Raw genomic sequence first — 27,173 nt, 5'->3', positions numbered from 1 at the left:
GCGGCGGGCGGGCGAGGGCGAGGGCGCGGCCGGGCACCGCCGGCGGCCTCGCCATGTCCCAGCCGGCGGGCAGGATGCATTGCCGAAAGGCGGGGATCCGCGCCGCCGTGGTGCTCATCGGACTCCTGCACAAATCCCGAAAACAGAATAAAGAGAAAAGGTAAAGGCTGGCAGAGCCACCTCCTCTTCCCTCCGCTCTCGTGCTCAATTCCCGTTTTCTTTGGGGTGGACTTTTCCAAAAGGGCGTTTGGCTCCGCGTTGGACGGGAAAAAACCTCTTACTCCAGGCGCCGTCGGGGGAGCGAGTTCGGAGCTTTGCCCCAGACGCTGGCTGTTATGAGAAAGCCCAGGCAGGGCATTGGCTGGGGCGGAGGGCGGCTGGGAGGGCCCTTCGGGCTTATCCCCAACAGCGGGGCACCAAGTCTGTTACCCCCACTCCCGGCATTTGCCGATCGTGGCGCCCTTCCCATAGCCTGCAGCGCGGGTAGCATTGATCCGACTCGGGCGACAGTTCCTGGCCCAGCCCGAATGGCCCAATGCGCTGGGGATGCCATTTGTTTCTCTGCAACTTGGCTGAGCCCGCGAGGTGCCAGCCAGGCCGGGATCTGCTTGCTTTGCGCAAGGTGCGGGCAGGCAAGGAGCAAGTTTGCAGGCTGCTTTCCACCCCACTCTCCTCCTCCTCCCACCTCCGTGTCTCCCTGCCTTTGGGGTCTTCTGTCTTTAACTCTTCACCTTTCTTGGGTTTGCTCTCCTAAATGTTTGCTCCTGAGTGATGAAAATCGTTCTCTCGGGGTATTTCAGAGATACCTGGATGACCTATGGGGTGAGAGGTGTGGGGTTTGGAGTGGGCAAAGGAGCTTCTGGGGCAACTTCCTGGGCTCCAGCACCCAGCTGCAGGCTTGATGTCCACAAGACCCCGGGAGCGGCCCTCACAGGCTGGCACATGCTGGGGGACACAAGCCCAAAGCTTCCCAGCAACTGGGGGTCATTGGAGCTGACTGTCCACAGAGATGTTGTGGGGATTTGGGGTAACCTCTGGTGGCCCTGCTGGATCCTCATTTCCGAAGGTGTTTTGGAGTGGTTAGTGCGGCACTGTGTGTAAGACAAGGGCTAGGACACCGGAAGCAGAGCCAGAGACACCTGGGTGGTGACTGGTGGCCCCTGGGCTTGCCCAGGAGCTGGGCGTGCCTGGGGGAGGTGGCAGGCAATGAACTGGAGCAGTTTGAGAAGCTGGCATGGGTTCCCCCTGCGCAGCTGTCTCCCGTGCTGCCTGTCCCCCTTCCTATATTATAGTCTAACTCGATGTTCCCCACAGAGTAGGGTGAATCTCCAGTGAAATGACCTACGGTGGTTAAGCATGAAATAACGGTGAGTCACCTAGTGAGAACGGTCTTCCCTTTTCGGTTCTCTGCTAATTCTTGTGATTTCTTCAAGGGGAAAGTTTCAGGTTGGTGCTAGTCTGGCTATAACACTTTTCTGACACTTGCTAACCTCCCTTTTATAACAAAGAGAGAGCAGACCTCTGGCTCAGGGCCTTTAAATGGGAAACAGGGCCTGCCTACACTGTAGGTTGTTTTTGTACTATTTATTTTTAGGATTCTCTTCTGGTTATGGCCAGTGGTACTGATTTTCCCCTTTGCAGTGGTGATATAAAGCATCACTTTAAATTAAATGCATTAAGTCACAAGAATGAGACTGTTTAATAAAAATAGTGGTAATAGTACAAACAGGAGACAATGTGGCAGAAATCCTGCAGGTGATGTAGGAATGGCTGACGTTGGGGGGACACACTCGTCTAGCAGAAAAAGCTGCCAGCAGGCCTCTGGAGCCCAGAGCTCCAGGTCTGGGTTCAGTTCTCCCCTAGATTTTAATTCTCTTCCCTTCCGCCCTTCAGCATCTTATCTGTAGAGGGGGGTGAACAAGCCAACCCTCTAAAGTCAGAAGGATATGGGATGGCTGTTCTGAGACAACCTGGGCCTGTTTTGAGGAATGAGAAGGAAGAGGTGCTTGATAGAAAGGCAGATGCATTGGACCAGTTCTTATCTCTGAGTATAGAACGTGTAGTGGGGTGGAAAAGTCCCTGCACAGGGAGCTAGAAGTTCTAGTCCTGGCTCATCCATTGACTGTGATGTGATAATATAGATTTAATCTCCTTGAGCCTCAGTTTCTGCATCTACACAAAGGGCTTGTGAGGCTCAAGTGAGATAATGTGGGCGAAGGTGCATCTGAAAGGTAGGAAGGGCTGCACGAGGATGGAGAGGTGTGATCAGAACCGCTCCCGTTCTCCTCTCTCTGGGCCTGTGCCCCCAGAAACCAAGGTAAGATGTCTGGTGGTGACAGCCCCACCAGTAGTCAAGACCAGCCATGGCTGGGCCGAGGAGGCAGCCATGCAGGCCTGGGCCTGGGCAGCGATAATCTGGTGGGGGGGGGGTTTGCAGTGAGGCACAGGGGAGGACCTGGACAGGGAACAGGAAGAGATTGGCTGGCAAGGATGCCCCAGGCTCATGGCATCTTATCCTTCCTGCTGGATGCACGTGCTCTTCCCTGCAACGCAGGCAGACAGTGGTGACCCTCCCACCCCTGCCTTCATCCCATTCTGCTGTTTCTCCTGCCATCCTGATTTGGCCGTGGCCTTTACCTACCTGAGGAGAAAGAGAGATTGATCTCATGTTGGTGCTAAATGACCTTTGCTTCCCTTACTGTAATCTGGAGCTTCTTTGTCTTCGAGCGTCTGAAATCAGTGCAGTGCACACTATTGACCCTTGCTCTGTGGGCACTGGCCACGGGGGGTCTGGAGCAGCTGCGGCTGCCAGCCTCTCTTAAGCACTCCCCAAACTCCATGCTGGGTGTTAAATTTGCTGAGTTCCTCTTTCCTCCTCTGTCTCATCACAGGGTCAGGTCAGACTCAGGCCTCTTTTTCATCCTTCCCAGAAGGCTTGATTCATCCATCGATCTTCCCAGCACCTCTAATTGACAGGCTTGTGCAGATAACACTCCTGGCAGTTGGCCATAAGAGATGAAATGGTCCTGTGTGGCTTGCAGTGATGGCCCAGGGGTCCTTGTCATCTTCTTGCCTTCTTCCCAGGTCACATGGGAAATATTGCATAGTGGGGGCAGGTAGGTGTGCCAGGGAGGATGGTCATGACACAGGTATCCCATATGGGCCCAGAATCAGGAGACTCCCAGGCACTCTTGGTAGGTCCTGAGAACTGTGCTCACAGCTCCCGCCTCAGTTTGCTTCCTGGAGAAATGGGTGTGGTGCTCATCAGCCTTGACTTGATGACTCTCTCTCGAGTTGTGGAACAACTTGGAGGTTCTGCTGCTTTCTGACCGTCTTCCAGGGATTCCATCACCGGTGATCTTGCGAAAGCAGTGGCGTGTTTGAAAGGGGATCAGATCTGAGCATCGTTCTAAGGGGGCACCTGAATGAGGCCTTCTTTGGAGACGGCAGTTGGGAAACCACTGTCATGAAGAGCCCTTTAAAATGCTTTGATTTTCAGAGCCCGCTTTCTTAGGGGTGTGGAAGATCAGGGTAGGTGCCAGAGCACCACCTCAGTCATGACAGAAGTGGGTGGTGGGAGGAGCAGTGCCCTCTGGGGAGAAACAGATGCCTCTGGCGGGAAGGATGGAGGCAGAGGAACGGGGTCAAGATGTGTATGTTCTGAGAGGTGTGGATAAAGTCGGTGTGGACTCAGGTGTGACATTCTGAACTGGAGAGAGGTCAACTAGCATAAATGAAAAAGAAATCCCCTTCTTACAGGGGCAGTTATTTTGGGACAACTCCCACTATGGGGTTTCCCTCCTCCATCAGGAGGAAAACATTAATTCACTCATCATTCAGCAAATCACTACTGGCAGGTTCTAGGGGGCAGAACAGTGAATCTGATGAATCTGATCCCTCCATTGCGGGGTATAATGTCTGGTGGGTTATTCCTATGTAGGTTATTAGAAAAAGTCCATCTCTAGCTTTTTTTAAAAAAACTTTTTATTGTGGAAATTTTCAAGTGTGGCTAAAGTAGAGAGAACAGTGTAATACAGTACTCAGTTTCAGCCGTTATCAACCCATGGCCAATCTTGTTTCATTTATTTACCAACCTACTCCTCCACAAGATTATTTTGAAGAAAATCCCAGACGTTATATCACTTCATTCTGAAATATTTCAGTCTGCATCTTGAAGATAAGAATTCTCCTAAAAAACATAACACTACCATTATCAAACCCCCTCAGTTAACAATATATATTTGTTTTTTTTGGTGAGAAAGATTGGCCCTGAGCTAACATCCGTTGCCAATCTTCCTCTTTTTGCTTGAGGAAGATTGTCCCTGAGCTAATATCTGTACCAATCTTCCTCTACTTTATATGTGGGATGCTGCCACAGCATGGCTTGACCACAGGTGCATGTATCTGTGCCCTGCGAACCCCGGCTGCAGAAGCAGAGGGTGCGAACTTAACCACTATGCCACCGGGCCAGCCCCAAGAATAATTTCTTAATATTATATTCGGTCAGTATTCACATTTCCCCAATTGTCTCATGAAATTTTTCAAAAGCCTTTTTGAGTCGGGATTCAAAATATCCAGTGTGATTGGTGATAGTTTTCTCTTTATCTATGTTTTCTCTTCCAGCTCTTTTTTTTTCCCCCTTACAGTTTCTTGAAGAAACTAGATGATCATAGGGGGTTCCTCACAGTCAGGATTTCATGGGTGGTGTCTCTTGGTGTCATTCAACATGTTCTTCTGTTCCCTGTGTTACGGTAAGTTGGTATTTAGTTTTAGGGACTCTATCAGAATCAGGTATGAGTTTTTTTTTAAGATTGACACCTGAGCTAACAACTGTTCCCAATCGTTTTTTTTTTCCTTCTTCTTCTCCCCACAGTCCCCCAGTTCGTAGTTGTATATTGAAGTTGTGGTCCTTCTGGTTATGCTATGTGGGATGCCACCTCAGCATGGCCCGATGAGCGGTGCCATGTCTGTCCCCAGGATCTGAACCAGCGAAACCCCGGGCCACCGAAGCAGAGCGCGTGAACTCAACCACTTGGCCACGGGGCCGGCCCCTTGGGGGCAAGACCGTGCCGTTGGAGGTTGTCTCATTTGTCTGTTTTTGTCATGTTTTGAGCTGTTAATTGGTTTCTCCTTAGGGTTTGAAGGCTGGTGTTGTGGAGGACACTTGCATTCTGCCGTGGGAGAGCCAGTGACAGCCTTGCGAGCTGGCTGGAGACAGGGTCTGAGCCTGTGGTGTCCAGGAGTCCTGGCCTTGGAGTTGCAGAGTCCCAGGCCTGGAAGGGGCACGAGGCAGGAGCTGATCCACTTCCTGGCCTCAGAACAGATGGCTGCTTGTTCTCCTCTTAGGAGGTGGCTGGTCCTGCCCTCTGTGGAGGGGCCTGTTGTTTGCCCTCTCTTGTCTGATGTCTGAATGCCACCCGGTTGGCTGTCGTTGCTTTACAGCACAAACATCTCCCATTAGCCAGCTTCCCATTTTTAACCTCACTGTGAGTTAGCGTCACTTAGAGTTAAGGGACAGAATTTGAAGCATAAATGAGTGTATTAGACTGCTTTCGAGCCAGTATTTTAATCTCCTGTTTGGTCTCCTTACTTCTTGTCCCCCTTATCCATTCACCATGTGGCGGCCCGAGTGGAGTTTAAAAAATTCAAATAAAATCAAGTCTCTCTACTGCAGAAAGCTCTCCATAGGCTTTCCGTTATACTCTAAATGAAATCCAAACTCTGAAGCTTTGCCTGCATCCCCTGCCTGGTTCTCTGATCTTGCCTCCTACCCCTTCCCCTTCCCTCACTGTGACCGCTGTACTTCTGAAGCTGCAAAGGCCTTCTTTCTGTTTCTGGAACATGCCAAGTTTGTTCCTGCCCCAGGCCCTTTACACATGCTGTTTACGGTGACTTAATTGACTAAGGCTTCCTCATTGTTGGGCTCTCAACTCAAATGCCATCTCCTCTGAAAGAACTCCCCTGACCATCCAGTCTAAGCAGCTCGTTCCAGCCATTGCTTGTCTCTCATTTATTTCCTCCACGGCGCTTATTAGCTGGTATCAGCTTATGTAAGAAACGATTTAATGACTGTTCCCTGCCCTAGAACGCGAGCTGTGTGAGAGCAGGGACTCGGCCTTTTTCCCTCTGGGTCCCCCTTGCCCAGAATAGGAGGTGCTCAGTAAACATTTGCTGAATGAATGAATGCATGCTCACGATACTCGCCGACTCCCCAGGCCGAAAATACACGTCGCCTGTGACCCCGAGGTCCTCTTAATACTGCAGCGCCCTCCAACACAGATTTCAAGGTGCCCTTTTCTTGTCTGAGATTGGGGAGTCTTTCCCTTCGCTTTCCTTCCTTCCCTTTTGGAAGAGATTTTGGAGAGAAATGCAGCTGATCAGCGGCACACTTGTGGTTCACTGTTATTCCTCTAACGCCTTCCCTGCCTCTGTGTGGTTTGCGGACCCAGAGATGTGAGGGTCCAGGCTCGGTTCTGACCATCCTGATTCTGGAGCCGAGTGCCAGGGCTGTCCTCACTCAGGGTTCCTAGATCTCGCGTTCTGGAGCTGCCGTCTGGTAGGCAGAGGTGGGCTCCCTTCATTCATGCCAAAGAGGGGCCAGTGGGCGTCTGAATTAGTGAACGGTCGCCACTGGTGAATATATATTTTTTTCTAAATGCAGCTTTATCTCTTTGGAGCCTGCACGGCGCACAGATGGCTGGTTACCAGGATGTTGCCAAATAGAGGGCTTGCCAGGCCTGCTCGGTTAAACCAACGAAAATCACTTCTGTGCAAACGGGGGCTGCCGAAGGGCTCAGGAAGTTTCTCAGTCATTTTAAGCAGCTGAGGCCCCCCCCACCCCACGCCTGCCCCGCAAACAGTTTCCTTGCCTTCCGAGTCCATAAAAAGTAAATGAGGCAGGCAAGACGATTTCAGGTGGACAAGTGCTTTTTATTTTAATAGCTATTTTAAAAAATGAATTCTGGCAAGTGATGCCGGTTTTCCATGTACGACAGTTACATAACATTTTTAAGAAGTAAATTTGTTTAAGCAAAAAAAAATCGCGAGTCAATTCAAAGAAAAGTGTTAAGAAAAGTAATAGTCAGGTGGTACATGGATTTTGGAAAAATTGGGAAGATGGTGTGGCAATGCCTGTGGTTTGGGGGGCACTGTTGGAAGCAAGGGGCACATTTCTCGTACATTAAAGTGGACCCTACACTGCCAATGTCCTGGGGTTGCTGAAGGTTGAATGGTTGTAACAAGCCAACACCTTTTGAGGCCTACTGTGTGCTGGGCCCTGTGCTAAGGGCTTACATGCATATCTGTCTTAATTCTACGAGTTATTTTTGTTTTTCACCCAAGGGACAGAGTCTCAGAGGCTGAGGAATGTGCTGGGGGCAGGATCAGAGGTGGAGGAGCAGGGATTCTAACCTGGGTCTGTTGAGGTCCGGAGGCCGTGTTCTTAACTGTTAAATTATTTGGAACCCAGGACAAGCACTTGCACAGCGCCTGGCTTCTGAGAAGTGCTTAAGACCTGCTGCAGCTGCTGTTATTGTGAAGGTGCCGAAGTGTGACATGCATACAGCACGGGCATAAATCTCAGGGTACAGCTAGTGAATTGCCACATGTGCATCTAGCTATGTAGACACCACCCAGATGAAGATACAGAACTTTCCAGCTCTTGTGGCTGATTGGTACCTGGGGCAGCCTTGACCCCGTGATAAAGGGCAGAGCATGTCTAGGATTTTGTGAGTTGGGGTTCCTGGGAGTCCTGATTCAACCCTGAAGAGGATGGTGTCAAAGAATTCACACTGATTTCTAGGGGCGAGCGAGCTTGGTTTCACCTTCCCCTCTCCTTCCAGACACTCTCAGTGGGAACCTGGAGCCGATGCTGTGTTTATTCACTGCCCTTGGAGCAAGGGTGGGTTGAAAAATTGTCACTTGCTTTTAAGCTTATCGGTTATGAACACTCTGTTTCATGAAGGCTGGAGCTCCAGCCAAGTCCTTCCCGGAGTCCTCTGGGGGTGGGCTGACCCTGCCAGGGCTCACGGTCAGTCTACTTCTCCAAAGGCAGGAGGGAGCAGGCCCATTGATTGGAGCTGCCCCCTCTTCTGTCGTTCCCCTCCTCCCCCTTTTTCTGTTTCTTTGCTGTAAATATCTTTACCAGCCACACTGACTGCCTTGTGGTAGAATCGGGACCTTGTGATGCTTCCTCTTGTTATAAGCACCAGGCACAGCTCTCACCTGCCTCCCAGGACAGATACCTAGCAAGAGTGGAGGCAGGACCCCCTCATTTTTCACTGTCATGTGCTACCACGCCACACTGTCCTGTCTACAGAGAGTGGGGACAGCAGCACCCAGCACCTGAATTTGGAGTCTGAGGCGGAGGGGTCAGAAACTGGCCCCTGCAGATTCCTCAAAGCTTCATGAAGCATCTACTCTGCGCCAGACACCATTCTGGGTGCTGGGGATACGGCAGGGAACAGCTCCGGAGCAAAGCCCTGCCCATTCTCGAGGGGTTTTGTTAGGCCCACGTACGTTTTTATTCCTTTTAAGCTGATATTTTAAAATTGGAAGATTCCACATTAGGAATCTATGTTTCAGTCTTCTCTTGAGAAATCAGAAGCTCTGGCAGCATCGGCTGGGCCTGCCTTCCTGTATCACATCTAAACTGCCAGCTGCCGGTTCAGTACAGGGCCAGTGCCCCCCTGCTCACCACAGCACCCATCCCTGGCCACACCTGTGTCACCTGCCCCGCCCCTGGGGGACTGGATATACAGTGTGAAAAGCAGGAGGCTCAGGGTTGGGGAGCGCTAGGTGAACTCACTGAGCTGTAAGCTGGAGGTTGGGTCCCCACCCTGTGTGCCCTCTGGGCTTCCCTGGTTTTGGGCTGGTCCAGTGTGATTGGAAATGAGGGGTCCTGGCAGCCTGACTGGGCTCCCTGCAGGAGCTGCAGAATGGCCAGTGTTAATTTGCCTGTAGACATTCCTGCTCCCTCCCCCTCCGTAATTACCCCCAAATAAAATAACAGAAATTATGGGAGGCTGTGTATTACAATACAAAAACTCAGGAATCACAGAGAAGGCACCGCGATGGGGGCTTGTATTGTGCTCCACTCTGGGCATAGCCCTGGGCTGGCACTTACACCTCTGTTATCTTGTTTCATTCTCTGCACGATGCTTATCATCATCTTCATTTTTCATAGAGGAGAAAGCTAAGGTTCAAAAGGGGTGACATAGCCAGTGTCACTCAGCTTGTACAGCAGAGCTGGGATGCCAAATTCTATGCCTTTTTTTCCATCGCCAGTTACATGGTGACCCTGGCTGAATTACTTGACCTCTCTGCCCTTGACTTTCACTATCTACGAAGTGGATTGCAATACAGCTCAGGTGTATGAAATACATACCAGCTCTATGAGAAGATTTCAAAACATTAAGAACCGCGGCACCTTAGCCCATTCTCATTATTATTATTATTTTTTAAAGATTTTTTATTTTTCCTTTTTTTCTCCCAAAGCCCCCCGGTACATAGTTGTGTATTTTTAGTTGTGGGTCCTTCTAGTTGTGTCATGTGGGATGCTGCCTCAGCATGGCCTGATGAGCGGTGCCATGTCCACGCCCAGGATTTGAACCGGTGAAACCCCGGGCCGCCGCAGCGGAGCATGAACCCAACCACTCGGCTACGGGCCCGGCCCCTCTCATTATTTTTTAAGGAAGGGACTGGATGGGTCCCTGGGGCAGCTGGGCTTCTTTTGAACTGGAGGGGATGGTGGAGCTTAGGGTGGGGGAAGGGTCTGACCTAACAGGCTTCAGATAAGCTGAAAGGTCTCCTGGCTGCTGTCCTTACTAATTAGAACAGAAATTCCCACTTCTCTCAGAACTGGAAGGTCTGGGCTGGAGCCCGGGTTACCCATGCCATCTGTATTTTAATAGAACTTTATTTTAATAAGATGTTTAATCTGACATGCAAAGGCAGAAACTGTGTGAATCAAGAGGTGACTGAAACAGGCTGTCTCTGTAAACTGGATCTGCAGATGTGCCAGGAGGACTTCTGAGTGTGACATCAACAAGGGCCAGTTAATGATAGCTGAAAAGGTCCCCCAAGGGCACAGCCACGGGGAGGCGGGACACAGGCATTGGTGCAAGTGATGGGAACGGGGACACCTGGCTTCCATATCTCGGTTCCTCTGACTGCCCCCCCCCCCCATTCTGGAAAGTGCTGCCACCCCCCTCTGCAGCATTTGCCCTGTTTCTCCTCCATAAATGCAAATGCAGGCAGCAGTCCTGCTTAGCAAAGGGTTGTGTTCCAAACGTTCATTCGTGCTGTTTCAATTCATTTCCATCAATATTCGTGGAGTGCCAGATGTGCACCCGGCACTGGACAACGGGGTCCAGGAGGAGAATAAGACACTCTCCCTGCCTCATGCAGCCTGTGCTCCAGAAGGAGAGACCAGGCGTGTGATGCAAACCCAAGACAGAAGATGGTGGTGCTGGAAAAGAGGTGACAGGTGCTCTGGGGGTCAAAAGAGAGGAGGGACCACCCAAGGCCCCCCTTTCCCTGACTCTATCCAGAACATTGAGGACCTCATCTGGGAGGACAGCCTGGCCTGACTCAGGGTTGTCTCTCAGCTCTGGGGTTGAATAATGCTTCCCTATCCTCTTTTGCTGGTGCTTGGTGGGCCCAGTTGCCCTTTAACCCAGAAAGTCTGGATTTCTTGCATACAGATTGCTGCTCCCTCCAACCAGCTAGCCAAAGGGTGCTCTTGGTCACAACCCCTGGCTGAGAGTGGGGCTGGCTCTCTGTGACCCACCCCCCCCCCTGCTGGAGGCCCAGGCCCCGCAGAGGTCTCGGGGAGATGAGAGGTAGGGACCCCTAGATAGCAAGACTATAACTGTAGAAGGGCCGAGGGGCAGCCTGAAGCCTCATGGAAAAACCCAGGGAAGCAGAACCATGTGATCCTCAGTATAGATGGCATTTAAGCTGTGGCCCTCAGTTTCCCTATCTGTAAAATGGGACCGGGACTAATGAATGATTTTGACTTGTTCTTTTATCCAATTATTTGTGTAAACAAAAATATTATTCAACAATTCCACTCCTAGGTATATACCTAAAATAATCGAAAGCAGGGACTCAAAATAGATATTTGTTCACCTGTGTTTATAGCAGCATTATTCACAATAGCCCAAGGTGGAAGCAACCCAAGTGTCCTTCAGCAGATGAATGGAGAAATAAATGTGGTATATCTGTACAATGGAATATTCTTCAGCCAAGAAAAATGGAATGGAATTCTGATACGACATGGATGAACCTTGAAAACATTATGCTAAGTGAAATAAGACAGACACAAAAAGGCAGATATTGTGTGATTCCACTTATATGGGGTCTAGAAGAGGTAAATTCACGGAGACAGAAGGTAGAATAGAGGTCACCAGGGGCTGGGGTCATGAGGGGAGGAGAGTTATTGCTTAATGGATACAGAATTTCTGTTTGGGGTGATGAAAAAGTTCTGGAAATGGATAGTGGGGACAGTTGTACAACACTGAATGCCACTGAATTGCATACTTAAAAATGGCTAAAGTAGTAAAAGAAAGAAGAATCTTATTCAGAACCTTAATATGTAAAACAGATAAAAGAGAGTGTTTCTCTCGTTGAAAATGGGGTGGGCGGGAGGGGGTGGCTCCAGCCTGGCCTTCATGAAAACTGAGATGGGTTTGGAGCCAGAGTGCCTTGGGGACCCCAGGGGAGCGACGGCCCTCCCTTCCCTAACAGATCATATTCTAAAGTTGGAGTCCCCAAGGACTCTGTCCTGCCCAAACATATACACCCCCACTGACCATCGTGTGTTGCTGGGGAAGGTCAGCCCGGGGAGCAGGCCCTGGAGGGACCCGGCCACCTCGTGTGAGCTCCCCTTTTATCCTGACATTCTCCCTTCCTGCAGTTGCAGGTTTGTGGACAGGCCTTTGCCAGTGCCTGGTGGGGCTCTCCTTGGAGGCCGAAGGGACCGGTGGTGGTTGCTGGTCGTGGGGACTTATGGGGGCTCAGCATGGGTTCCAGGAGTGTGGAGAAAAAGTCTTGGCTCTGTGCTGACCTTTGGGCACAGATCAGAGACTGTGACCACACAACGGAAAGCTTGGGTTTGGTGACCACAATGTGGATGCCCTCAATGACCTGCCAGCTGGCCCTGAGATGGGCAGTGGCCACCTTGGGTGCGCCGACCATGCAGAGCAGGCTTCTCAGAACCTTCCTCTGAGTGCTCTCTGGGCTGCTTCTTGCCAATATGATTTTTTAAAGAAATGTTTATTATATTTTTAAAATCCGTGTTCCTTGCAGAAAATTTGGAAAACACAGAAAAGTACAAAGACTAAAATAAAAATCATCTGCAATCCCAGATGGGGGATTACAGAGATAGCCACTATTAACATTTAATATATTTTCTTCTGGTCTTTTTTTTCTATCCAAACACATACCCTCCCACACAATATGCTTACATCTGCATCTATATATGTTTCTCTTTAACAAAATTGGGATTATACTTTATATATAGTATATTAGTCAAGACTCTTGGGGGAAAGTGACAGAGGCACAGGTTGAATTAGCCAAACAAAACGGGGATCTGTTGGCTGGCATAACCCATCTGTGAAAAGGGCTGGCCTCAGGAACAGCTGGATCCAGGACTATAAGCAGTTTCTCCTCCTCTCTGTCTCTTGTATCTGTGGCTCTCTTTGTGTTGACTTCATTCTCTTGGGTCATCTCTCCCCATGATGTTGGAACTATGGTTACAGACCACTGTGAGCTTAACATCTCAACCCCTTTTCCTTCAGAGAGGGGAAAAAAGCTCCTTTCCACCAGCTCCAGTTAGACACACCCCAAGGAGGCCTTCTGATTGGGCTGAATGCCATGTCCATCTCTGTATCAATCCCTGGGTTGAGGTGGGGGTGGGAAACAATGATTGGCCCAGCCTCAGTCAGGGACTCATTCCTGTGGCTGATGTGGGTCTTGTGATCACAAGAGTCCTTTCCTGTGGGAGAGGAGCAGTTCTCTAAAGTAAAGGTGGGGAATTTTGCTGCCAGAGGAAGGGGTCAAGTGAATTGGGTAAGCAAAACCCATAGACAAAAGCTGCTTCGGCGCTGGTTCCAGCCATGGGGGGCTAGCGCAGTGTGTTGGGTGAGCACGGGGCCCTCATTCTCATACCTGTTTAATGGGAGATCAGTTGGTACCATCCCATAAGCAGTATAATTTGGCAACACCTGTGACCAGTATGCATGCACGTCCCCTTTGACCCAGAGAACCACTTTGGGACCTTATCCAGCATGTATGTTTCCACATACGTGGAATAATATAGGTCAGGGCCATTCACCACAATATTATTTGAAAAACCAAAACATTGGAAACGACCAAATGCCTGTCGACAGAGACCTGGTTCACTCAGTTAATTCACATTCATGCCGTGGCCGACTATGTTACTTAAAAAAGGATGGTGAAGCTTTCTGTGGGCTGATAGAAAGTTTTCCCAAGATATTTTAGGAAAGAAAGCAAGGTGCAGAATGGAATGTACAATAGACTCCCTTTTGTATAAAAAAAGGGGAAAATAGGACTCCATCTTCATATTGGCTTATATTTGCATAAAGAAGCTGCAGAAGGATGTGGAAAAATCATTTCACAGGCCAGGTGGGCACTGGACAGATTAGAATGAGGATAAGACCAAGCTTTTCACTATGTGCCTTCTAATAATTTTTGGCTTTTGAGCCACGCTAATGTATTGCTCATTCAAAAGTCAACAGACCAACTTCCTTTTGGGGTGATGAAAAAGTTCTGGAACTAGACCTGTGGTGGTGGTGATGATTGCACAACATTGTGAATGTACTTAAAGCCACTGAGTTGCATGCTTTAAAATGGTCAAGATGGTAAATTTTATGTTACGTTTTACCACACTGAAAAGAAAGTGAGAAAAGTTAACAGACAAAAAAAAAAAAAAAAAAGTGGAAGAAACTGAAAAAAAAAACCCCCCCAAAACCCTATTGCATGTGAGCCCTGGAGTCAGATGGCCTGGGTTCAGATCCTGGCTCTTCCCCTTTCTAGCTCTACGACTGTGGATAAATTACCTTATTCTGGGAGAATCATTTGATCCTTTGTGGAGTGTGATAGTAGAAGACTCTGTAATCTGATGGCTGGATGAGGTAAGGGCTTGGTGTCTGGGAACGATCGGTCTCCCTGTGGGTTAACTATTGGGAAGATGAGGAGTACTCTGGCTGCCCAGGTCAGGCTCCCTTTCCTCTGGCTAGCCTGGACATTTGCATTTTAATGGAGAGGCTTGAAGACTAAAACCAGGAGGGAGGAATGGTTGGAATTTCAGAAAAATTTATAGCTGCTACCTGGGGGGAAAAGAATGTCTTGGCTTTTCCTGGGGAGAGTTAAACTTTTACTTTGTCCTCACCTGGGGCCCCAGGTGGTTGAGTTGGATGCATAAGAATGAATGACCTGTAAGCGGGAAGGAGGGTGGACTAGGAGAAGGGAGAAAGGAGAGCAGAGGCTCAAACTCAAGACTGACCAAGCCCAAACCACCTGACAGGCCCGTGCCTTCTGTGATTTCTCTGCCCTCAGCTCCTGTTCTTTACTTTTTGCTCTCTCTACACCAGCCACATGGGCCTCTTTGCTGTTCCTTGACCAACTGAGGTATGTTCCTACCTCAGGACATTTGCAGTTGCTGTTCCTTTTCCATAGAATGCTTTTCCACCCCAGATCCCCTCATTGCTTGCTTTCTCACTGCCCTCAGGCCTTCCCTCAAATGTCACCTTTTCCTCGAGGTCTTCTCTGATGACTCTATTTAAATTGCAAACTTTTCTCTGCTTTATTTTTCTTCATAGCATTTGCCACCACTTGATATTTAAAAAGTTTTTACATTATTAAGTATTTATTATCTCTTTTCCCACTAGATTGTAAGCTCCATGAGGGCAGGGGTTTTGTTTCTTTTGTTCACTCTTCTCTCTCGAATGCATGGAACAGTGCCCGGCACATACAAGATGCTCAGTAAAAATGTCATGAATGCATGCATGGAATTTGGTCTTCATGGTGAGGGTGACGGGATGCCATTTCAAGGTCTTTTGTAGGTGGCTCCCAGGATCAGATTTATGTTTCGAAGCATCACTCTAGCTCCTGGGGGACCAGAGTAGGACAAGAGTGGGCTTATGGAGGTTGGTCAGGAAGACGTCAGTAGCTTGGAGGTGATGTGGAGGGGGGATGGAGGGATGTGGATGGACCTGAGAGGAAAGTGGGTGGTAGGAAGAAAGGATTGTTCTTACCAGAGACGGGCTTCTCATACTTGACTGTGCCCAGAAGTCACCTGGGCGTCTTGTCGAATGCAGCTTCCCATTGTTGGGTCTGGGGTGGGCCTGAGTGTCTGCCTTTTAAATGAGTTTCCAGGTGATGTCCTGCTGCTGGTCCTTGGACACCTTGGGGTCCTTGGCTTGGATGTCAAGCGTAAGGCAGGACGAAGAGTCAGGAGTGCTCGGTGCCTTTAACTGAGAGACGGAACCCAGAAGGAGGAACAGGTTGGGGGAAACGATGAGGTCACTTTTGGGCATGTTGAGTTTGAGGTGCCGTGAGATCCCAAATGGGGATGTCCAGTTGAGAGTGGGGTCTGAAGCTCAGAGGAGAGGCCTCTGAGCAAACTCAGCCCTGGTGTAGTGAGACTGAGTAGGGAGAGGGTGCATCGAGGGGACGGACTCCCTACCTCTCCGGAAGCTGTGTTACTGCCATGAAAGATCCCTGCCAAGGCAAGGGCATTGGTTAAGACAGCTGGCAGGACGGTGGGTGGGTGTTTACTTCACCAGGCTCATTCGCTACGGCTCTGACCTTGCTGGTTTAACAGCCTCACAAAGAAACTGAGTGGGAGCCTTTTCCCTGAAGGCAGCTGCCAGCATGGGGCACGTGAGGGAAGCCAGACAACTCTGGTTCTCAAGGAGGAGGTGGCCACTCTCCAGTTTTGGTGCAACTGTCAGGATCCGCTGTCCGGGAGCATTTGGGTGTCTCTGCTGCCCAGGATCCCCATTGTGGTCTCGGGCGAACATGGGTGCAGATCCCACTTAGCCGCTTGGTAGCAGGCTGACCTTGGGCATGGCACTTCACCTCTCTGGACCTCAGTTTTCTCATCTGTGTGATGGGGTAATAATAGTGCTTGTGAGGGTCAATGAGATGGTGTATATAACACACTGAGCCCAGAGGCTGGCGCTGGCCAGTGCTCAGTGAGGTTATAATAATTATCTGCAGGGGCTGACCCCATGGCCGAGTGGTTAAGTTTGTGTCCTCCGCTTCGGCAGCCCAGGGTTTCGTGGGTTCGGATCCTGGGTGCTGACACGGCACTGCTCATTAGGCTACGCTGAGGCGGTGTTCCCACATGCCACAACTAGAAGGACCCACAACTAAAAGATACAACTATATACTGGGGGGATTTAGGGAGAAAAAGCAGAAAAAAAAAAAAAGATTGGCAACAGTTGTTAGCTCAGGTGCCAATCTTAAAAAAAAAACCTTATAAAAAATTATCTCCAGAGGGTGTGGCACAGTCAGAATGGGCACTGGTCTTGCCCACTTCCTCCCTCCTTGCCCCCTGCAGGTACCTGACTTGGCCCCACCTTCAAGCCCTTCTCACATCAAAGGTCCCTCTTCCTCCTTGGTCCCTCTCCTTGGCTTGAACCCTCTCCCGTTCAGATCAGGCCCCACCATCTCTCTTGCCCTGAATCCCTCTGGCGCCCATGCGTTCAAGCTGGTCTCATCCATTCTCTTTTCCCTTCTGAGCCTGACTCTAAGCTCCCTGGGGGCAGTGTAATTGTCCATCTGTGCATCCGTGTCCCCCATTATACTTTGGTCCTTGAGGCTGGGGAAGTGCTGAGGATCCAGCTGGGATGAGGCAGGCCCAATCCCTGCCCTTGTGGAGCTCATGGTCCAGCTGGAAAGACAAGGGATCGAATAGGTCACTGCAGTTGAGGGGCTGAGTGCTGTGACGGGTGGGGTGCCCTGGTGTGGAGAACGCAGGGGCCCTGATCCAGGAGGAGCACCAGGGCCCTCAAGGAAGGGCCATTGTGGCAGAGACCTTGGGGATGAATGGGACACAGGTAGACAAAGTCTGTAGAGGGGGTGTGGGTGAGGAGAAGAGTCTAGACGGAGGGATCTGATGTGAATGAGAGGGGGGCTCAGTGGAGGAACTGATAAATTTTGTGGCCTGGTGGGTGCAGGTGAGGAGAGGAAGCGGGAGGGGTGAGATGAGGCTGGATGGGCCGGGACAAGGGGCTCTTGAGGTTAAAGAGCTGAGTGTGATCCTAAGGGTGATGGGGAGCCACTGAAAGGAGGGGGTAGGGTGGAGAGAGCCAGAGCTGATCTGGGAGGTGGTGAGGACTTAGTAATGCACTGGAGGATTTGGGTGAGGGAAGCGGGGGCTCAAGCATGACTTCTTCACATCATATCCCTAGTGGCTGGCACTCTGCTGGCACATAGTGGGTGCTTTATACTTGCTGAATGAATGCCAGATTCCCGAGGAGGAGAAATGGGGACTCTGAAGCTCTCTGTGCTCTTACTGAGGGCCCCTCCCATGACTGCTCCCTCATAGAGCCCTCTGCCTTGGAGGAGTGGGGTAAGGAGGCCTGTCAGCCCCTCTTCTGAGGACGGGAGTATGGTAAGGTGGGGTTTGGCAGCAGAACAGCGGGACCGCCTCCGTCTTTTCTTCATTTCAAAGTCTCCAGACCCAGGAGACCATGTGGGTGGGGCTAGGGAGCTGGAGAGAATGGCCTTTCGGGTGAAGGTCTGAACCGGTGGGGGCAGTCGAGGGCTGAGCTGGCAGCTCTGAGGGCAGCAAAGCCTTTTCTGAGCTCCCCAGGCGTGGGGTAAAAGCATTTCCTCTGTGCAGATGGGCCTGGGACACTGAGACGCCATATGTGACACCTGGCACCACCCCCGCTGCTCCTCCTGGGGACGCCCAGGGAGCAAGACTCAGAGGTTTCCTCCACTCTTGACACTTCCGTCGGGGTTCTCGAGGACCCAGAAGGACCTGGCCCAGCCCTGTGTGTGGTTCCATTGTGGTTCCTGCCGCAGGCCTCTGTTCTGGGTACCTCCTGGCCTGCTGCGGCTTCTCCGGCTCCGCGGCCTTTTAACTGATGGATTTTGGCCTTGATGGGGAGGAAAGTGTCTTCCATCTAAAAGCTTCCCAAAGCTTCCATTTTCTCCCCTCTCTCTCTACCCTGTCTTTCCTCTCTTTTCTCTCTCCCTGTTCGTCCTCTGCCTGTTTTCTCCCCCTGGCCCTGACCCCCGTTCTGTAAATCTGTAAAACAAACACATTGAAAAAAATCTCATTTACGTATTCCATCTGCAGCTCGAGCAGGATAAAGCTGCTGCCTCCCTTGGGAGTTGGCTTTTGAGCTTTGCGCATCAGCCGGCTCTGTTCCTGCGGCCCAGGGCCATTGGTGGAGAATCCCAGGGCACTTCCGTGTGACCTGGGGCCTCGTCAGCCAGGCCTCAGAGGCTCTGACCCAGATAGGCGGGTGGGTGGCCCTTTCTCTCTACTCCCTGCCTACCTTCTGGTCTGGAGAGGGACCCAGAAAGGACAGCAGGGGACTAGGAGATGTCAGCCAGCCTTTGAGCAGTCGCAAAGCTAGACGAGGTACCGCATCACCTCCATCTGTGTGGACCGTGGGCTCCTTGGTGAGTCGACCTCTGCCTGCTCTCTTCTCCCCAGGGAGGGCGCGGGACCACAGGGAGGATTTGCTGGGGGCCATCTCCACCCGGTGGCCTGTTGTGTTCCTGGCCTAACAGACCCAGGTGAACCATGCAAAAGCACCACGTGCTACCCCAACAAGGACATGGCTGTGTCCTTTGCTTGGCTGGACAGGAATTTACTGTTCAGCATTGTTGAAGGTGCGGGAGGATGTAAGGAGCAGGGGGTCCTTGGAAGCTTGGAATTTGCACCGCAGCTGAGAACCCTCCTCACATGATGGGACCCTGATGGAGCAGGGAAAACTAAGTGCACTGAATTCCCTGCTTTGCTGTGGGGCTGAGAGAATGCGGGCAGGCAGCGGTGGGAGAGATCAGAGGGGCTGCAGCCAGCCTTTCATTCATTCTTTCCTCGTTCATCCACTCGTTCAGCCCCTACATAAGCGGGATAGCTCAGAACACAGATCTTGCAGTCAGAATTCTTGAGCTTGAGTTCAGTTCCTCCACTAACTAGTGTTTCCTTTAGCAAATCATTTAGCTGACTCATCTATATATAGGGTGAAAACATACCCCTTGTCCTGATCATCTTCACAGAATTGTGCTTGACAGAGAAGGTGATGATAAATGTCATTAGTGCACATTGTTATATGGATGTAAGGTCTTAGTAAGTCTTAACAGACATTTTTGGGGGGCCTATAGCGTGTGAATGCTGCCCTGGGCCCTGTGGGCTGTACGGAGATGGCTAAGACAGTCTCTGTCTCCAGAGCACTATAGCCTCGCCTGCAGAGAGACACATTTCTTGGAGGATCTGGCTGGAATGTTCTCATCATGCTTTCTTATGGGGCACTGAACCAACATAGCCCTCCAGCTCTTCAGTTCATTCAACGTATAGTTACTGAGTACCCCCAGGAGCCAGGCGCTGTGCAGGGGCACGCTGGAGGCCAGCGAAGGGCCTGGGTGTCCCACCGAGTCTTGAAGCTGTGCCGGCTCCTCCAGTGGAAAGAGGCTCCATGTCCTCACCCTTGGTTTCTCCTCCTGTCCTGTCACATGCACTAAGTTCTGAGTCCAGGGGCTTGAGCAGCCCCTACTTATTGGATGGTTTTCTGGCTGGCCTAGGAATGGCCTTGTCCTGTCACTGTGTGGTCTGGCCACCTGGGGCCTGGAGTAGATCTTGGAAGGTACGACAGAGGCCCTAGGCAGGGACGCTTGGTTCTCAGTGGTCCCAGCTGCCTTTCGAGGTCCACTTCATGCCTCCTGGGGAGAACAATACTGTGTTCGTGGGCAGGCCCTTCCAGCATTGTTGATGTTGATGCATCATCTTGTCACTTAAGTGACCAGGGCAGCTGGAAGCGATTCAGCAGGAAGACCACAGCAGCAGCCTTTCCTCAGCCCTCATTCCCTGCGGCAGGTGCTGGGTCTGCTCCCTGGGGCCTCGTGTGCTCTGGTTTGATGGGTTGCATGAGCAGAACAGAAGGCACACATGGCAAGCTTCTCTCCACACCCCGGCCACTCCGTTAGATGCCTCTGGATTGTCTGGATTTCTTTCCCAATGAATATGTATTGATATTTACAATGAAAATGTAGAAATCAGAAATAGAAGGATGGTCTCTCACTTAGCAGTGTTCTTTGAAACAATCTAGAATGGATTATCTGTATTTGAAAGGATATTTTTGCAGGCACTTAGCAAATAAAAAACAATTTTCTCTTAAACAAAAAAATAGTCATCTCAGGTCCTTTTCCCAAGCAGCATTGCTTTTGGACCTTGGGTTGGTGTAGGAGGGAACCCTCAAGGCTCTTGAACTACACTTTCCTCAACAGAGGGTTTAATGAATGATCCTGGTGCCTCAGCTGCCCCCTCTCGGAGGCCAGGGCTGCTGGGGTGGCAGCTGGAACGATGCCTAGGCCTCCAAAGCAGGAGTTCGACAAAGGGGGGCCATCTAGAACTTGCCCTTCAGGGTCCCTTAGAGTGCCAGCTTTGCCCCCTACTTACTTGCTGTGGGACCTTCTACAAGTCGTATAACCTTTCCAAGCCTCAGTTTCTTCATCTGTAAAGTAGGAGAATAATTCTGTCTACCTCATACTGTTGTTGAGGAGATTAAATGAAATAATGCATGTAAAGAGCTTTGCATAGTGCTAAATAAATATTAGCTGGTGTGAGGATGAGGATGAGGATGAAGGATACTTCTATTATTTCTACTATGGTGACCAGGGGCGTAATCCAAGGTCAGGAGCAGAATCAGTTCCCAGGAGATGACATGAGCTTGGTGACAGATAAAACTGGTAGGGAATGGGTTGTCTCTGTCTCAGACTCTCGAGCAGGGAGTCGAGGTCTGTCAAAGCAACAACAGAGAATGGATCAAATTGCAGTGGCAATGGCAGCAGCCTGCTCATGCTGCTCTAACTTAGTCTTGTAGCTCCAAGGGTCTATGAGTAGCTCCAAGGGTCTATGAGCCCCCCACTGCTTATTCATTCTCTAGTTCATTCAGTACCAGCCACTATGTTGGGGACTGGGCTGGCAGGCAGAGTGCATGTTAGAACCAGAGAAGGGGCCAGACAGGGGTGGCTCATCAAGGCCCTCTGTTCTCACTGAGTCGGGAGGTGCGCCTGGCCAGGGGCATGGGTTTCTGCTCATCACTTGGAGATCTTGGTTATCCAGAGGTGCTCCAGGCTGCCAAGCCCTTTTTCCAAAACTTCTAGCCAGAGAATACTGCAAGGGTCATGCCCAGACTCCAGTGTGCCCCTGGAGGCTCTCATAGTTATCTGTTCCTTCTTTTCCTAATGTCCACAAGGAGGAAGCCAGTGCCGGGAGGAGGCAAGAGTTTTGATGTCACTGGTTTTGGTTCGTATGCATTAGATTCTGTAGGTTGGGTAAGAGCGTGTTGGTGAGATGAGATCGCAGCCCTGGTCCCTGTGGCCTGAGTCAGCTACTCTTGGTTGCTTGGCTGCAGGTGGACTCCCTTGCCCTGGACTTTTATCTCCCAGTGATGCAAGAATGAGGATGGGCCATGTGCCCTGTCTCAGTACTGGAAACCACCTCCAAGCATTTGTCTTTCTGATGAGTGAAACTTTCACAGATAGGGAATAACGTTATTAATTGAAAAGACCAGATGTGTGTACCTTGAAATGCTATGGTCTGTCCCTGCTAAGACTATTTAGTTTGAACCAATGATGAAAATCCCTAATCTGATATTTCACTGAGTAATAACTTACTGAGAATAGGTCAGAGTTGAGAGGCACAGTCTTGGAGTGGGGTGGAGTGATGGCTTAGCTGGGAGGCCAGGACGCTCTGTGATAGGGTGACTCCCAATGCCAACAGACTGTGGGGTGGTTTCTTTGCATGGATGGTTTCACACACCCCTTGTGCTGGGCACTAGGAGGTGGGGAGCCTTCTCTCCTAGGGTTAACTAGGAATTCAGCCAAGACCTGGGACCACTAAGCTGTGTGTCCTCCCAGTAGCACCATTTTTGGTTCAATTCAATAGTTAATGTTTACTTATTATGACTGCGTAAGTATTGTTTATTGTTGAGCCCAGGAGGGTGCTATAATTATGTTTCCTTACTTGTATAACCTTTTATTTTTCCTGGAGTTAATGATTAACTCATGTTTCCCCCATTAGCATAGTTTTCTATGTACCTATGTTTATTTTTCTAGTTTACTAGTTTTTTTATTCTACTATAATTCCTTGAATAATTGTTTTTCTCCCACCAAAAGCTTGCACCCATTAAATATCCTATCAATTCTATTCTTTCCATGAGGAGACCTCACTTCTAGAGCCCTCTGTCCTCTAATAGACGGTTGCTTTTTAATAGTAGCCTTGCGAGAAAGGGTGCAAGGGAGTACATTTTTTTGAGCTCTTACATATTTCAGAATGTTTTTATTCTGTTCTCACACGTGGTTGATAGTTTGCCTGAGTATAAAATGTTAGGTTGAAAATAATTTTCCTTCCGATTTTTGAAGGTATTACATCATTGACTAGTAGATTCTAGAGCTGCTGTTGAAAAGTCTGATGATGCGCTGATTTACATTCCTTCGCATATGGTGTGTATTTATATTTTCTCTCTGGAGTTATTGAAGATGGTTCATCTACCCAGGTCTTCCGAAATTTCCTGACAATGTTTGGGGTGGGTCTTTTGTCATTCACTCTGCGGGGTACTTGGTGGACCCAGAGACTCAGGTCCTTCCTTCAGTTCTGGGAAGTGTTCTTGTGCTGATTCTCTGATAATTTGCTTCTGTTATGGGGAAACATATACTCAAACATTATGCTCAAATTCTGTGTGTTAGGATTTCAGGTGGGGTGCGTTGGAGACGGATGACTTACCTCTGCTTCACAATGTCTGAGACATCATCTTGGGTGGCTCATGTGGCTGGAGATGCCTTGGGTGTTCAGCTGGGGCTATATGTGGGGAGCCTTGGCTCTGGCCTAGTTCCTAGGTTCTTCTCATGGCATCTGCTGGACTGAAATGTCCAAGATAGTTTCTTCACTTGCATGGACTGGGATGTCTGGAACATCTAGGAGTTGGCTGGATATCTCTTTCCATATGGTAGCCACAGCATGGCAATCTCAGGATAGTCAGACTTCTTACATACTGGCTTGCTTTGCTTAGAGCAAATGTTCCTAGAGATCAAGGTGGAAGCTTCAAGGGTTCCCATGACTCAGCCTTGGAAGTTAAGTGATGTTACTCTGTCTCATTCTATTGGTCAAAACTGAGTTACAGGGCTAGTCCCGATTCAAAGCAAGGGAGGGGTACAAGGGATCAATACCAAGAGAAGTGCTCATAGGGGAGCCAACTTGGAGACTAGTTACCACAACTTACCACTCTCTTCTCTGTTACCTCCTCTTTCTGGAAATTTCATTGGTCAGATATTGGATCCTCTGATGTGTTTATCTTTTCTCTTTCATTTTCCATGTCTTTGTCTTTTTGTCTTACTTTTTTGGGAGACTTCCTCAACTTAGTCTTCCAGTCATATTTCTCTTTTTTAAGATCTCTTTCTTTTCTGATCATTCCATTTTTATAGCATTCTCTCCTTGTGTCATGAATACAAAATCTTGTCCTGTCTCTCTGAGGGTATTACTTTATGGTATTTTTTGAAGTCTCTATTGGTTCCTTGCATTGTCTGTTTCCTTCAGGTTCCTGTTGATTGTTTTGACATCTCTCCATCATGTTGGAGCCTTTCTTCAAACGTCTGGCCATCCTTGGCTGTCTCCCTGTACCCAAGAGTGAGGCACTAGGAAGTGGATTGGCAGCTCTGTGCGCTTGGGCTGGTGTGCCACCTGGGGGCTTCCACTCAGGGTGATGATCAGGTAGCAAGCTGCCCTTTCCAATGGAGGAACCCAGATATTGTCTTTTCTCAGGGATTGTTCAGTTTCTCATGGTTGGTGGGGGTTGGGGGGTCACCTGGCTGTTGAGAAAGTGACCTGAGGTTGGTGGGGGATATAAAGGCTCAGTGTCTCAAGTATCAAACACTCCCCCACGTCATGCATCCCTGGTCCGTCTTCCAGGCACCTCTAATCCCTTGGAGGATGAATTTTCCTTTTCCATTACACTTGTTCTTGTCAGTTCACACTTTTTAAAAAACTATTATTTTAAGAGGCTTCAGAAGAAGCAAAATCAATGCATGTAATCAGTCTGATATGTTCATCATGGAAGTCTCAACAGGCTTACCACTATATCTGTCTCTATCTCTATCTCTAAATCCATATCCATATCTATCTCTCCTAAGGGAAGTCAGAGAGAACTACTTAAAAATTATTTTTTATTGTGATACATGTCATACATCCAAACTCAATCATAAAATAAGCACCCACATACTTGCCATCCAGGTCAAGAAATACTAACAGGCTGGGAAAATGCTGATATTTTGTGCCTTCGTGACTCCATGGTTTTGTGATTTGGATTCTGAAGCTGCCTTTGCCATGACCTTGTGAGCTGGCTGCCTTTGCCGTGACCGTGATGTAGCTCCCTCAACTGAGGCCAGGCAGTGCCAAGCAGAACCGCTGACCACGTGAGGGAAGCTGCTCCCTCAGCAGTTTCCAAGTGATGCAGCGCATTAGGGCTGGGTGACACGCGCACGTAGTTTATTTCCTTAGTGCTGGGGAAATGGAGCCTCTGGTCCAGTGGGGTGACTTTCCCGCCACTGCCTCCTTGGCACTTGCCCCTCCCTCTGCTTCCATACTCCATCTGGGAGTGTCCTCCCTCTCACCTCTCCTTTCCTGCCCTGCCGAGGGCTCCTGTTCCTTTTTGCTTTTTCATCCCCACCTGTTCTCCCTGGGGACCTTTCCTCGCATGGCCTCAGCCTCCACTCTGTTCTTCTTACACCTGTCTCTCTGTTTAGGCTTCAGTTCTTTTCTGATCCCACCTGGGTATCCCAGGGGCTCCTGACTTGCATCGTGTCCAGAATGAATGCTTTATCATCTGCCTCTTGCAAACCCGGTTCTCCTCCTCAGTCTGTGTTGTGGTTGAAGCATCAGTCATTGAGTTATCTGAAACCCAAGTCTTCACGTTTTTAGCTCTCTCTTCCTCCTTTACTCTGTCACCAAGCATTTTTAATTTTGCCTCTGAAATGCCTTATGGATCAGACCCTTTAGTTTCATTTCTATGGCCATAAGAAGAGTGGAGCCCCTCCCATGCCATCCTCTTCCCTTCTGGTCACTCTGTGGGAGCAAAGCCCTGCAGGTCGGCTGTGCCCTGCCTTCGAAATCTGCCTCTCCCCTTTGCCCACGAAATAGAGTTCAGGTTGCTCACTGCGTGTTTCCCGAACTTCAGCCGTCAGTAAGCCAGCTTCACTGTTTCTGTCATGTCTGTGTTCCACCTGTATTCGTTACTTAATGATTTCCTTTAACTGGCTCAGTTTTTAAAACTTGAATGAACTTGTTTTAGAAGCAACATTATGTCACTACCACAAAAGGAGAATCGGGGTGGGCTGCCACAATAGGAGGTCACCATAAAGGATCAATAAGTAACTGTTACAATAAAGACCACTCCAGATCACCTCAGGTGCCAGCATGGAGGTGTGCACCCTGCTCCAGGAGAGTGTGCTGCGGACGCTCTTCTCCTGTTCCTCCCCATTGTGCAGCCCAGTGGTTAACATCGTGGACTGCGGAGCCAGACTGCCTGGTCCAAGCTTTGCTCTCCTCCTTTCCAGCTGTGGGAACTTGGGCAAGTAAGTTAACCTCTCTGAGTCTCAGTTTCCCCATCTGTAAAGTGAGGTTAGTGATATTTCCTGCAAAGAGGTGTTGTGAGTATTGAATGAGAAAGGATATGTGGATCACTTCAGACAGGATGTAGTTCATGATCAACCCTGAGGACTGTTGGCTAATTTCACTTTTCCTGTTTTTTTTTTTGCTGGGGAAGATTCACCCTGAGCTAACATCTGTTGCCAGTCTTTCTCTTTTTGCTTCAGGAAGATTAGCCCTGAGCTAACATCTGTGCCACTCTTCCTCTATTTTGTATGTGGGTCGCCACCACAGCATGGCTGATGAGTGGTGTAGGTCCACTCCCAGGATCCATACCTGCTAATGTGGGCCGCCAAAGCAGAGTGCACCAAACTTAACCCCCAGGCCAGGGGGCCAGCCCCCTCACTTTTCCTTTTTGAGGGCCTGCTAAGTGCCAGGGATGTGTTTTCTCCAGGTCTAGCTCAGCTGTCACCTGCTCTGTGATACCTTAGCTGATCTCCCAGGGAGGCCTGGCTCTCCCTTCTCTATGTCCCCATGGCACTTTATTCTGTATCTGTTTTAACCCATAGCCCACAGTTAACACTTGGCAAATGGGTCTTTCACGTGGGCGTGCTGGGCCTGCTGGAGGGTTTTTGCATTTCCCCTTCTCCCGCCTGGATCATCTTCTCAGATGCTTGTAAATAATCCAGGGTCACCGCCCACGCTGAGACACGCAGCCCACCCTTGATCTCCAAGAACTTGGGCTTAAAGGACATGAGACGGTGCTGGCCAGCGTCCTCTCTTCATATCCTGCTGGGGTGCTCAGGCCAGGGGAGCTGGCTTTCTCACTGTGTTGGAAAAGGGCTGTGGAATTGGAGTCGGAGATCTTGGGGTTGAGGCCCAACTCTCGAATTTTCTGACCCTGTGACCCTCAGACCCATGCTGAATCCCTCAGAATCTCCTCTTATTCATGTGTGAACCAAACAGCATCAGACGGTTCTAAAAGATGTCTGTCTGGTAAAGGCTTATTTCTTGGGAGTGTGGAGATTTGCCCGTGTGAGTAGGGTGGTCCATCAGCTCTGAGAGTAAGGTGGGAGGAGGCTATTGTCTCCAACCAGGGGCCGTGGCTGGATCTCCATGCTGGTTTGCCCTGTCGTGTCCTGCTCCTCTTGGCTCCTGTGGTTTCTCCTGCCCGTGGCCTAGTTTAGGGATTCAGGGTTCTCCTGGGAAGTGCCATCCTTACCCAAGCCACCAGAGAGAAGCTAGCATGTCCTTCGAGGCTGCAGGCACCTAGAATCCCCCAGGCCGCCTTGTGGTCTTGCATGCAGCCACATCTCACGGCCAA

The 27,173-nt window shown here is 49.9% G+C and overlaps 1 protein-coding gene across 14 annotated transcripts in view; it reads left to right on the top strand.

Annotated features, from left to right (window-relative positions):
* The window catches only part of RAP1GAP2 (RAP1 GTPase activating protein 2), a 210,508-nt gene that overhangs the window by 75,590 nt on the left and 107,745 nt on the right, over positions 1-27,173 (top strand). For 7 of the 14 annotated variants that reach the window (XR_006890588.1, XR_006890589.1, XR_006890590.1 and 4 more), the window contains exons 1-2: positions 7-160; positions 4,647-4,751. The exons of 2 other annotated variants lie outside the window; for them this stretch is intronic. Coding sequence is in view for 6 of the 12 variants with exons in the window: in XM_046675333.1 (XP_046531289.1) it covers positions 54-160; positions 4,647-4,751 (212 nt within the window). In the remaining 6 variants the exon portion in view is untranslated. Of the gene's footprint in view, positions 1-6; positions 161-1,314; positions 1,368-4,646; positions 4,752-27,173 lie in introns of those variants that run through there. 5 more of the 14 variants (XM_046675337.1, XM_046675335.1, XM_046675340.1 and 2 more) reach the window with 3 other exon arrangements.

The sequence above is a fragment of the Equus quagga genome, chromosome 11 (assembly GCF_021613505.1).
Source record: "Equus quagga isolate Etosha38 chromosome 11, UCLA_HA_Equagga_1.0, whole genome shotgun sequence".
Classification (NCBI taxonomy): domain Eukaryota; kingdom Metazoa; phylum Chordata; class Mammalia; order Perissodactyla; family Equidae; genus Equus; species Equus quagga.
Note: the sequence above shows the minus strand (reverse complement) of the source record. Positions and strands in the feature narration are given on the sequence as shown.